The 13,267-nt window shown below is 62.7% G+C and overlaps 1 protein-coding gene across 1 annotated transcript in view; it reads left to right on the top strand.

Moving 5' to 3' along the window:
- RAB11FIP2 (RAB11 family interacting protein 2) overlaps positions 1 to 12,436 on the top strand; it is an 88,267-nt gene extending 75,831 nt beyond the window's left edge. The window contains exons 5-6 of the mRNA XM_069754401.1: positions 7,248 to 7,329; positions 12,143 to 12,436. Coding sequence (XP_069610502.1) covers positions 7,248 to 7,329; positions 12,143 to 12,364 — 304 coding nt within the window. The 3' untranslated portion in view covers positions 12,365 to 12,436. The remainder of the gene's footprint in view (positions 1 to 7,247; positions 7,330 to 12,142) is intronic.
- Positions 12,437 to 13,267: the final 831 nt, after the last annotated feature.

The raw sequence follows: 13,267 nt of genomic DNA, 5'->3' as shown, positions 1-13,267 counted from the left end.
ACATCTGTGTACACAGACCTGCCCCTCCCACTCTGTGCCCCCGGGTGTCACCCCCACATCTGTGTACACCGACCTGCCCCGCCCCCTCTGTGCCCCCTGGGTGTCACCCCCACATCTGTGTACACAGACCAGCCCCTCCCCCTCTGTGCCCCTTGGGTGTCACACCCGCATCTGTGTACACAGACCTGCCCCTCCCCCTCTGTGCCCCCGGGTGTCACCCCCACACCTGTGTACACAGACCTGCCCCTCCCCCTCTGTGTCCCCCGGGTGTCACCCCCACACCTGTGTACACAGACCTGCCCCTCCCCCTCTGTGCCCCCGGGTGTCACCCCCCACATCTGTGTATACAGACCTGCCCCTCCCCCTCTGTGCCCCCCGGGTGTCACCCCCACACCTGTGTACACAGACCTGCCCCTCCCCCTCTGTGCCCCCCGGGTGTCACCCCCCACATCTGTGTATACAGACCTGCCCCTCCCCCTCTGTGCCCCCCGGGTGTCATCCCCACACCTGTGTACACAGACCTGCCCCTCCCCCTCTGTGCCCCCCGGGTGTCACCCCCACACCTGTGTACACAGACCTGCCCCTCCCCCTCTGTGACCCCCGGGTGTCACCCCCACATCTGTGTACACAGACCTGCCCCTCCCTCTCTGTGACCCCCGGGTGTCACCCCCACATCTGTGTACACAGACCTGCCTCTCCCCCTCTGTGCCCCCGGGTGTCACCCCCACATCTGTGTATACAGACCTGCCCCTGACCCTCTGTGCCCCCGGGTGTCACCCCCCACATCTGTGTACACAGACCTGCCCCTGACCCTCTGTGACCCCCGGGTGTCACCCCCACATCTGTCTACACAGACCTGCCCCTGACCCTCTGTGCCCCCGGGTGTCACCCCCACATCTGTGTACACAGACCTGCCCCTCCCCCTCTGTGCCCCCTGGGTGTCACCCCCACACCTGTGTACACAGACCTGCCCCTCCCCCTCTGTGCCCCCCGGGTGTTACCCCCACACCTGTGTACACAGACCTGCCCCTCCCCCTCTGTGCCCCCCGGGTGTCACCCCCACATCTGTGTACACAGACCTGCCCCTGACCCTCTGTGCCCCCGGGTGTCACCCCCCACATCTGTGTACACAGACCTACCCCTCCCCCTCTGTGCCCCCCGGGTGTTACCCCCACACCTGTGTACACAGACCTGCCCCTCCCCCTTTGTGCCCCCCGGGTGTCACCCCCACATCTGTGTACACAGACCTGCCCCTGACCCTCTGTGCCCCCGGGTGTCACCCCCTCATCTGTGTACACAGACCTGCTCCTGACCCTCTGTGCCCCCCGGGTGTCACCCCCCACATCTGTGTACACAGACCTGCCCCTCCCCCTCTGTGCCCCCGGGTGTCACCCCCCACATCTGTGTACACAGACCTGCCCATCCCCCTCTGTGACCCCCGGGTGTCACCCCCACATCTGTCTACACAGACCTGCCCCTCCCCCTTTGTGCCCCCGGGTGTCACCCCACATCTGTGTACACAGACCTGCCCCTCCCCCTTTGTGCCCCCGGGTGTCACCCCCACATCTGTCTACACAGACCTGCCCCTCCCCCTCTGTGCCCCCTGGGTGTCACCCCCACATCTGTGTACACAGACCTGCCCCTCCCACTCTGTGCCCCCGGGTGTCACCCCCACATCTGTGTACACAGACCTGCCCCGCCCCCTCTGTGCCCCCTGGGTGTCACCCCCACATCTGTGTACACAGACCAGCCCCTCCCCCTCTGTGCCCCCTGGGTGTCACACCCGCATCTGTGTACACAGACCTGCCCCTCCCCCTCTGTGCCCCCGGGTGTCACCCCCACATCTGTGTACACAGACCTGCCCCTCCCACTCTGTGCCCCCGGGTGTCACCCCCACATCTGTGTACACAGACCTGCCCCGCCCCCTCTGTGCCCCCTGGGTGTCACCCCCACATCTGTGTACACAGACCAGCCCCTCCCCCTCTGTGCCCCCTGGGTGTCACACCCGCATCTGTGTACACAGACCTGCCCCTCCCCCTCTGTGCCCCCGGGTGTCACCCCTACACCTGTGTACACAGACCTGCCCCTCCCCCTCTGTGTCCCCCGGGTGTCACCCCCACACCTGTGTACACAGACCTGCCCCTCCCCCTCTGTGCCCCCGGGTGTCACCCCCACATCTGTGTATACAGACCTGCCCCTCCCCCTCTGTGCCCCCCGGGTGTCACCCCCACACCTGTGTACACAGACCTGCCCCTCCCCCTCTGTGCCCCCCGGGTGTCACCCCCACATCTGTGTACACAGACCTGCCCCTCCCCCTCTGTGCCCCCCGGTGTCACCCCCACATCTGTGTATACAGACCTGCCCCTGACCCTCTGTGCCCCCGGGTGTCACCCCCACATCTGTGTACACAGACCTGCCCCTCCCTCTCTGTGACCCCCGGGTGTCACCCCCACATCTGTGTACACAGACCTGCCCCTCCCCCTCTGTGCCCCCGGGTGTCACACCCGCATCTGTGTATACAGACCTGCCCCTGACCCTCTGTGCCCCCGGGTGTTACCCCCACATCTGTGTACACAGACCTGCCCCTGACCCTCTGTGCCCCCGGGTGTCACCCCCCACATCTGTGTACACAGACCTGCCCCTGACCCTCTGTGCCCCCAAGTGTCACCCCCACATCTGTGTACACAGACCTGCCCCTGACCCTCTGTGCCCCCGGGTGTCACCCCCCACATCTGTGTACACAGACCTGCCCCTCCCTCTCTGTGACCCCCGGGTGTCACCCCCACATCTGTGTACACAGACCTGCCCCTGACCCTCTGTGCCCCCGGGTGTCACCCCCACATCTGTGTACACAGACCTGCCCCTCCCCCTCTGTGCCCCCGGGTGTCACCCCCACACCTGTGTACACAGACCTGCCCCTCCCCCTATGTGCCCCCGGGTGTCACCCCCACACCTGTGTACACAGACCTGCCCCTCCCCCTCTGTGCCCCCGGGTGTCACCCCCACATCTGTGTACACAGACCTGCCCCTCCCCCTCTGTGCCCCCGGGTGTCACCCCCACACCTGTGTACACAGACCTGCCCCTCCCCCTCTATGCCCCCTGGGTGTCACCCCCACATCTGTGTACACAGACCTGCCCCTCCCCCTCTGTGCCCCCTGGGTGTCACCCCCACATCTGTGTACACAGACCTGCCCCTCCCCCTATGTGCCCCCGGGTGTCACCCCCACACCTGTGTACACAGACCTGCCCCTCCCCCTCTGTGCCCCCGGGTGTCACCCCCACATCTGTGTACACAGACCTGCCCCTCCCCCTCTGTGCCCCCTGGGTGTCACACCCGCATCTGTGTACACAGACCTGCCCCTCCCCCTCTGTGCCCCCGGGTGTCACCCCCACACCTGTGTACACAGACCTGCCCCTCCCCCTCTGTGTCCCCCGGGTGTCACCCCCACACCTGTGTACACAGACCTGCCCCTCCCCCTCTGTGCCCCCGGGTGTCACCCCCACATCTGTGTATACAGACCTGCCCCTCCCCCTCTGTGCCCCCCGGGTGTCACCCCCACACCTGTGTACACAGACCTGCCCCTCCCCCTCTGTGTCACCCCCACATCTGTGTATACAGACCTGCCCCTCCCCCTCTGTGCCCCCCGGGTGTCACCCCCACACCTGTGTACACAGACCTGCCCCTCCCCCTCTGTGCCCCCCGGGTGTCACCCCCACACCTGTGTACACAGACCTGCCCCTCCCCCTCTGTGACCCCCGGGTGTCACCCCCACATCTGTGTACACAGACCTGCCCCTCCCTCTCTGTGACCCCCGGGTGTCACCCCCACATCTGTGTACACAGACCTGCCTCTCCCCCTCTGTGCCCCCGGGTGTCACCCCCACATCTGTGTATACAGACCTGCCCCTGACCCTCTGTGCCCCCGGGTGTCACCCCCCACATCTGTGTACACAGACCTGCCCCTGACCCTCTGTGACCCCCGGGTGTCACCCCCACATCTGTCTACACAGACCTGCCCCTGACCCTCTGTGCCCCCGGGTGTCACCCCCACATCTGTGTACACAGACCTGCCCCTCCCCCTCTGTGCCCCCTGGGTGTCACCCCCACACCTGTGTACACAGACCTGCCCCTCCCCCTCTGTGCCCCCCGGGTGTTACCCCCACACCTGTGTACACAGACCTGCCCCTCCCCCTCTGTGCCCCCCGGGTGTCACCCCCACATCTGTGTACACAGACCTGCCCCTGACCCTCTGTGCCCCCGGGTGTCACCCCCCACATCTGTGTACACAGACCTACCCCTCCCCCTCTGTGCCCCCCGGGTGTTACCCCCACACCTGTGTACACAGACCTGCCCCTCCCCCTTTGTGCCCCCCGGGTGTCACCCCCACATCTGTGTACACAGACCTGCCCCTGACCCTCTGTGCCCCCGGGTGTCACCCCCTCATCTGTGTACACAGACCTGCTCCTGACCCTCTGTGCCCCCCGGGTGTCACCCCCCACATCTGTGTACACAGACCTGCCCCTCCCCCTCTGTGCCCCCGGGTGTCACCCCCCACATCTGTGTACACAGACCTGCCCATCCCCCTCTGTGACCCCCGGGTGTCACCCCCACATCTGTCTACACAGACCTGCCCCTCCCCCTTTGTGCCCCCGGGTGTCACCCCACATCTGTGTACACAGACCTGCCCCTCCCCCTTTGTGCCCCCGGGTGTCACCCCCACATCTGTCTACACAGACCTGCCCCTCCCCCTCTGTGCCCCCTGGGTGTCACCCCCACATCTGTGTACACAGACCTGCCCCTCCCACTCTGTGCCCCCGGGTGTCACCCCCACATCTGTGTACACAGACCTGCCCCGCCCCCTCTGTGCCCCCTGGGTGTCACCCCCACATCTGTGTACACAGACCAGCCCCTCCCCCTCTGTGCCCCCTGGGTGTCACACCCGCATCTGTGTACACAGACCTGCCCCTCCCCCTCTGTGCCCCCGGGTGTCACCCCCACACCTGTGTACACAGACCTGCCCCTCCCCCTCTGTGTCCCCCGGGTGTCACCCCCACACCTGTGTACACAGACCTGCCCCTCCCCCTCTGTGCCCCCGGGTGTCACCCCCCACATCTGTGTATACAGACCTGCCCCTCCCCCTCTGTGCCCCCCGGGTGTCACCCCCACACCTGTGTACACAGACCTGCCCCTCCCCCTCTGTGCCCCCCGGGTGTCACCCCCACATCTGTGTACACAGACCTGCCCCTCCCCCTCTGTGCCCCCCGGGTGTCACCCCCACACCTGTGTACACAGACCTGCCCCTCCCCCTCTGTGCCCCCCGGTGTCACCCCCACATCTGTGTATACAGACCTGCCCCTGACCCTCTGTGCCCCCGGGTGTCACCCCCCACATCTGTGTACACAGACCTGCCCCTGACCCTCTGTGCCCCCGGGTGTCACCCCCACATCTGTGTACACAGACCTGCCCCTCCCTCTCTGTGACCCCCGGGTGTCACCCCCACATCTGTCTACACAGACCTGCCCCTCCCCCTTTGTGCCCCCGGGTGTCACCCCCACATCTGTGTACACAGACCTGCCCCTCCCCCTCTGTGCCCCCGGGTGTCACCCCCACATCATTGTATACAGACCTGCCCCTCCCCCCCTGTGCCCCCCGGGTATCACCCCCACATCTGTGTACACAGACCTGCCCCTCCCCCTCTGTGCCCCCCGAGTGTCACCCCCACATCTGTGTACACAGACCTGCCCCTCCCCCTCTGTGCCCCCCGGGTGTCACCCCCACACCTGTGTACACAGACCTGCCCCTCCCCCTCTGTGCCCCCGGGTGTCACCCCCACATCTGTCTACACAGACCTGCCCCTCCCCCTCTGTGCCCCCGGGTGTCACCCCCACATCTGTGTATACAGACCTGCCCCTGACCCTCTGTGCCCCCGGGTGTCACCCCCCACATCTGTGTACACAGACCTGCCCCTGACCCTCTGTGCCCCCGGCTGTCACCCCCACATCTGTGTACACAGACCTGCCCCTCCCACTCTGTGCCCCCGGGTGTCACCCCCACATCTGTGTACACAGACCTGCCCCGCCCCCTCTGTGCCCCCTGGGTGTCACCCCCACATCTGTGTACACAGACCAGCCCCTCCCCCTCTGTGCCCCCTGGGTGTCACACCCGCATCTGTGTACACAGACCTGCCCCTCCCCCTCTGTGCCCCCGGGTGTCACCCCCACACCTGTGTACACAGACCTGCCCCTCCCTCTCTGTGACCCCCGGGTGTCACCCCCACATCTGTCTACACAGACCTGCCCCTCCCTCTCTGTGACCCCCGGGTGTCACCCCCACATCTGTCTACACAGACCTGCCCCTCCCCCTCTGTGCCCCCTGGGTGTCACCCCCACACCTGTGTACACAGACCTGCCCCTCCCCCTCTGTGCCCCCCGGGTGTTACCCCCACACCTGTGTACACAGACCTGCCCCTCCCCCTCTGTGCCCCCCGGGTGTCACCCCCACATCTGTGTACACAGACCTGCCCCTGACCCTCTGTGCCCCCGGGTGTCACCCCCCACATCTGTGTACACAGACCTACCCCTCCCCCTCTGTGCCCCCCGGGTGTTACCCCCACACCTGTGTACACAGACCTGCCCCTCCCCCTTTGTGCCCCCCGGGTGTCACCCCCACATCTGTGTACACAGACCTGCCCCTGACCCTCTGTGCCCCCGGGTGTCACCCCCTCATCTGTGTACACAGACCTGCTCCTGACCCTCTGTGCCCCCCGGGTGTCACCCCCCACATCTGTGTACACAGACCTGCCCCTCCCCCTCTGTGCCCCCGGGTGTCACCCCCCACATCTGTGTACACAGACCTGCCCCTGACCCTCTGTGCCCCCGGGTGTCACCCCCACATCTGTGTACGCAGACCTGCCCCTGACCCTCTGTGACCCCCGGGTGTCACCCCCACATCTGTGTACGCAGACCTGCCCCTCCCCCTCTGTGCCCCCCGGGTGTCACCCCCACACCTGTGTACACAGACCTGCCCCTCCCCCTCTGTGCCCCCCGGGTGTCACCCCCACATCTGTCTACACAGACCTGCCCCTCCCCCTCTGTGCCCCCCGGGTGTCACCCCCACACCTGTGTACACAGACCTGCCCCTCCCCCTCTATGCCCCCTGGGTGTCACCCCCACATCTGTCTACACAGACCTGCCCCTGACCCTCTGTGCCCCCTGGGTGTCCTGACAATTGTTAATTTATATTTCAGGATTTCATCATCTGAAATGACAGCACAAATAGAACGGGCGAGCGAAAGAGTCGAGATGTTCCCCCCACTGCAGAGACCACCGGTGAGAACCCCCAGGGGAGACGTGGGGTGGGCAGTGCAGTATCTCAGCGTCTCTGATATCAGTGGGAGCCAGCACCTATAATGGAGTCTGACACCTGCAGCTTTTAATGATGTGCGGGTGAGAGGATGCCGGGTGGTGCTGTGTCAGCAGCAGTGCTGGGGTGGGCAGTGCTGTGCCGTGCTGTGCCGTGCTGTGTCAGCAGTGCTGGGGCGGGCAGTGCTGGGGCGGGCAGTGCTGTGTCAGCAGTGCTGGGGCGGGCAATGCAGTGTCATGCTGTGTCTCGCCGTACTTTGCTGTACTATGTCGGCGGTGCAGTGCTGAGCCGTGCTGGGGCTGTCGGTGCGGTGCAGTGCTTTGTTGGGCAGTACGCTGCTGTGTTGGGAGATTCAGTGCTGTACAGTGTTGGGCCGTGCGGTGCCACGTCAGGCAATGCTGTGTCAGCGCTACTGTGTTGGGCGGTGCTGAGCTGTTCTGGGGCTCTCGGTGCTGTGCTGTGTTGGGCGGTGCTGTGCTGTTTTGGGCGGTGCTGTTCTGTGTTGGGCGGTGCTGTCTTGGGCGTTGCGGTGCTTTGTTCGGAGATGCGGTGCTGGTCTGTGTCGGGCGGTGCTGTGCTGTGTTGGGCGGTGCTGTGCTGTGTTGGGTGATGCGGTGCTGTGTGTGGCGGTGCAGTGCTGTTTTGGGTGGTGCTGTTCTGTGTTGGGCGTTGCGGTGCTTTGTTGGGAGATACGATGCTGTGCTGTGTCGGGTGGTGCTGTGCTGTGTTGGGCGATGCGGTGCTGTGTTGGGTGGTGCTGTGTCTGGCGGTGCTGTGTTGGGCGATGCGGTGCTGTGTGTGGCGGTGCAGTGCTGTTTCGGGTGGTGCTGTGCTGTGTTGGGTGGTGCTGTGTCGCCGTCCTCCACAATTAGACTGTCCCTTCATTAGAGCAGTAATCACACATCCCCTGACTGTAGAACAACCCCCAGTATCGGTGTGTGCAGACATCATCTCCAGCACAGCTACAACTCTGTGCCCACCAGAAACACACGCTACAACTGGGCTCTGCTGCACCGTCCCTGTACTGCCACACCGTGCTCTGTCCCCCTACTGCCACACCGTGCTCCGTCCTCGTACTGCCACACCGTGCTCTGTCCCCCTACTGCCACACCGTGCTCCGTCCCCGTACTGCCACACTGTGCTTCGTCCCCGTACTGCCACACCGTGCTTCGTCCCTGTACTGCCACACCACGCTCCACTGCCATACTCGCGCACCCTGCTCCGTCCCCGTATTCCCACACCATGCTCTGCCTCGGGACTCCCACACCATGCTCCGTCCCAGATACTGCCACACTGTGCTTCGTCCCCGTACTGCCACACCGTGCTTCGTCCCTGTACTGCCACACCACGCTCCACTGCCATACTCGTGCACCCTGCTCCGTCCCCGTATTCCCACACCATGCTCTGCCTCGGGACTCCCACACCATGCTCCGTCCTCGTACTGCCACACTGTGCTTCGTCCTTAAATGTAAGGTTATACACATGGGAAGAGGGAATCAATATCACCATTACACACTGAACGGGAAACCACTGGGTAAATCTGACAGGGAGAAGGACTTGGGGATCCTAGTTAATGATAAACTTACCTGGAGCAGCCAGTGCCAGGCAGCAGCTGCCAAGGCAAACAGGATCATGGGGTGCATTAAAAGAGGTCTGGATACACATGATGAGAGCATTATACTGCCTCTGTACAAATCCCTAGTTAGACCGCACATGGAGTACTGTGTCCAGTTTTGGGCACCGGTGCTCAGGAAGGATATAATGGAACTAGAGAGAGTACAAAGGAGGGCAACAAAATTAATAAAGGGGATGGGAGAACTACAATACCCAGATAGATTAGCGAAATTAGGATTATTTAGTCTAGAAAAAAGACGACTGAGGGGCGATCTAATAACCATGTATAAGTATATGAGGGGACAATACAAATATCTCGCTGAGGATCTGTTTATACCAAGGAAGGTGACGGGCACAAGGGGGCATTCTTTGCGTCTGGAGGAGAGAAGGTTTTTCCACCAACATAGAAGAGGATTCTTTACTGTTAGGGCAGTGAGAATCTGGAATTGCTTGCCTGAGGAGGTGGTGATGGCGAACTCAGTCGAGGGGTTCAAGAGAGGCCTGGATGTCTTCCTGGAGCAGAACAATATTTTATCATACAATTATTAGGTTCTGTAGAAGGACGTAGATCTGGGTATTTATTATGATGGAATAGAGGCTGAACTGGATGGACAAATGTCTTTTTTCGGCCTTACTAACTATGTTACTATGTTACTATGTTACTATGTCCCCGTACTGCCACACCGTGCTTCGTCCCTGTACTGCCACACCATGCTCCACTGCCATACTCACGCACCCTGCTCCGTCCCCGTATTCCCACACCATGCTCTGCCTCGGGACTCCCACACCATGCTCCGTCCTCGTACTGCCACACCGTGCTCTGTCCCCCTACTGCCACACCGTGCTCCATCCCCGTATTACCACACTGTACTCCATCCCCGACCGTGCTGCCACTCCATGCTCCATCCCTGTACTGCCGCACCGTGCTCCGTCCCCGTATTACCACACCGTGCTCCATCCCCGTATTACCACACCGTGCTCCATCCCTGTACTGCCGCACCGTGCTCCGTCCCCATACTGTCGCACCGTGATCCATCCCCGTACTGCCGTACTGTGCTCTGTCTCCGTACTGCGCGATGTGCTCCGCCGCCATACTTGCCCGCTGTGCTCCCACACACGGCCTCTCCTCCGTACTGCCACACCATGCTCCGTCTCGGGACTCCCACACCATGCTCCGTCCCCATATTACCACACCGTGCTCTGTCCCCATACTGCCACACCGTGCTCTTTCCCTGTACTGCCACACTGTGCTCCATCCCCAACCGTACAGCCGCACCGTGCTCCGTCACCGTACTGCCGCACCATGCTCCAACCCCGTACTGCCGTATCGTGTTTCGTCTCTGTACTGCTGCGCCGTGCTCCACCGCCACACTCACCCGCTGTGCTCCCACACCCTGCCTTGCCTCCATACTGTCACACCGTGCTCCGTCTCGGGACTCCCACACCATGCTCCGTCACCGTGCTGCCACACTGTGCTCCGTCCTCATACTGCCACACTGTGCTCCACCCCCGTACTCCCACACTGTGCTCCACACCCGTACTCCCACACTGTGCTCCACCCCCGAACTCCCACACCGTGCTTCGTCCCCGTACTCCCACACCGTGCTCCGTCCCCGTACTACTACACCGTGCTCCATCCCCGTACTGCCACACCGTGCTCCATCCCCATACTGCCACACCGTGCTCTGTCCCCGTACTCCCACACCGTGCTCCGTCCCCGTACTGCGACACCGTGCTCCGTCCCCGTACTGCCACACCGTGCTTCATCCCCGTACTGCCACACCGTGCTTCATCCCCGTACTGCCACACCGTGCTCCGTCCCCGTACTGTCACACCGTGCTCCGTCCCTGTACTGCCACACTGTGCTTCGTCCCCGTACTTCCACCTCATGCTCTGTCCTCGTACTGCCACACCGTGTTCTGCCGCCATTCTCGTTCACCCTGCTCCGTCCCCATATTCCCACACCATGCTCTGCCTCGGGACTCCCACACCATGCTCCGTCCCAGATACTGCCACACTGTGCTCCATCCCCGTACTGCCACACTGTGCTCCATCCCCAACCGTACTGCCGCACCGTGCTCCGTCCCTGTACTGCTGCAACGTGCTCCTTCCCCGTACAGCCGCACCCTGCTCCTTTCCGTACTGCCGCAACGTGCTCTGCCGCCATACTGACTCGCCCTGCTCCCACACCCTGCCTCGCCTCCGTACTGCCACACCGTGTGCTGTCCCCATACTGCCGCACCGTACGCTGTCCCTATACTGCCGCACTGTGCTCCGTCCCCGTACTCCTGCACTGTGCTCCATTCCCGTACTGCCGCACTGTGCTCCGTCTCCATACTGCTACACCGTGGTCCATCCCCGTACTGCCGCACCGTGCTCCGTTCCCGTACTGCCGCACCATGGTCCATCCCCGTACTGCCGCACTGTGCTCCGTCTCTGTACTGCCGCACCGTGCTCCACTGCTATATTCAGGCACCCTGCTCCTACCCCGTATTCCCACACCGTGCTCCACTGCCATATTAAGGCACCCTGCTCCTACCCCGTATTCCCACACCGTGCTCCACTGCCATATTAAGGCACCCTGCTCCTACCCTGTATTCTCACACCGTGCTCCACTGCCATATTCAGGCACCCTGCTCCTACCCCGTATTCCCACACCGTGCTCCACTGCCATATTCAGGCACCCTGCTCCTACCCCGTATTCCCACACCGTGCTCCACTGCCATATTCAGGCACCCTGCTCCTACCCCGTATTCCCACACCGTGCTCCACTGCCATATTCAGGCACCCTGCTCCTACCCCGTATTCCCACACCGTGCTCTGCCTCGGAACTCCCACACCATGCTCCGTCCTCCTACTGCCACATCGGGCTCTGCTGCCATACTCAGGCACCCTGCCCCCACACCGTGCTCCCTCCCTGTACTGCCACACCCTGCTCCGCCGCTATACTACCCCATGTGTTTCGCACCCGCATTCCCACACTGTGCTCCGCCACCACCATGCGTTGTCATTCTGCTCCACCGCCCTCCTGCCTATTCTCCGCCATCCTCATGGTCACGCCCTGGCTGCTCCTCTGCACTTCAGTGCTCAGGGATTGGGGGTCCTCAGAGGGGCAGGGTGTGACGAGGAGTCCGCTTACGATGCCACATTTACTTCTCCTTATAGAATCCTTTCGAGGGTCCGGGCCCCTACACTCACCTGACTCGCACGGAGGTGGAGCGGGAGTTAGTGAAGCACAAGGAGCTGCTGAAGAAGAAGGACGTCCACATCCGGGAGCTGGAGGACTACATCGACAACCTGCTGGTGCGGGTGATGGAGGAGACTCCCAGCATCCTGCGGGTGCCCTACGTGCCTTCCAGGAAAGCTGGAAAATTCCCACAGAGCTAGCCCACAAGGACGGGGTGGCCACATCCACAGGAGGGAGTTCAGAGACGCTAAGGGTGGGAAGGGGGAGTTGATGGAGGCTGAGGGGGGATGGGGGCGGAGGCTGAAAGGGGGAGAAGGGCGTCAGCAGAGACTGATGGAGGGGAAGGGGAGGAGGCCGAGGGGGAGAAGGAAGTGTCGGCGGAGGCTGAAGGGTGAGAAGGGGGTTTAAAAGGAAGGGGGGCGGAGGCTGAAAGGGGGAGAAGGGCGTCGGCAGAGACTGATGGAGGGGAAATGGCGCCGGCGGAGGCTGAGGGGGAGAAGGAAGTGTCGGCGGAGGCTGAAGGGTGAGAAGCGGGTTTAAAAGGAAGGGGGGCGGAGGCTGAGGGGGGAATGGGGCATCAGCAGAGGCTGATGGGGGGAAGGGTGAGTCGCCCACCAAGGCAGCGGGGTACTCGGTAACGGGTCCGGTCTTAAAGGTGATGTCACGGTGGCTGCGACCCGGTCTGTGGCACTGGGACTCACTGTAAAAGGGGACGGTCTTTTAAGGGAAAAATGGTTATAAGTCTGTTGTGACGCCACCTGTGGTGTTAGATCAATAGTGGGACCGACGCTGCGTTAAAGGGGTCCTCTAGGGGATGTTATTACAGCACTGATGGTACACTTCCCACAGGTGAAGCGGGGTCCTCAGGGGTCCTAAGGTGTATGGTGGTGATGACGGTTGCCGGTAAATGAGTAAAGGAGACAAGTTGTAAAGTCTTTACCTGGTTTACTGTAGATGGCAGGCCACAGTCCAGGGCACCGGCAACAGGTACATAGGAGTCTAGGCAGTTCGGAAACAAACGGTATCCCCTTGGCAAGTCAGGTTAGGAGCATTCCACTGTGCGCTTGCTAAAGTCCCTTGCTGCCTGAAGTGTTCCAAACAAG

This window comes from Ranitomeya imitator, chromosome 2, assembly GCF_032444005.1.
Source record: "Ranitomeya imitator isolate aRanImi1 chromosome 2, aRanImi1.pri, whole genome shotgun sequence".
Lineage (NCBI taxonomy): Eukaryota > Metazoa > Chordata > Amphibia > Anura > Dendrobatidae > Ranitomeya > Ranitomeya imitator.
The sequence above is the reverse complement of the archived record's forward strand: the minus strand, read 5'-3'. Positions and strand labels throughout refer to the sequence as shown.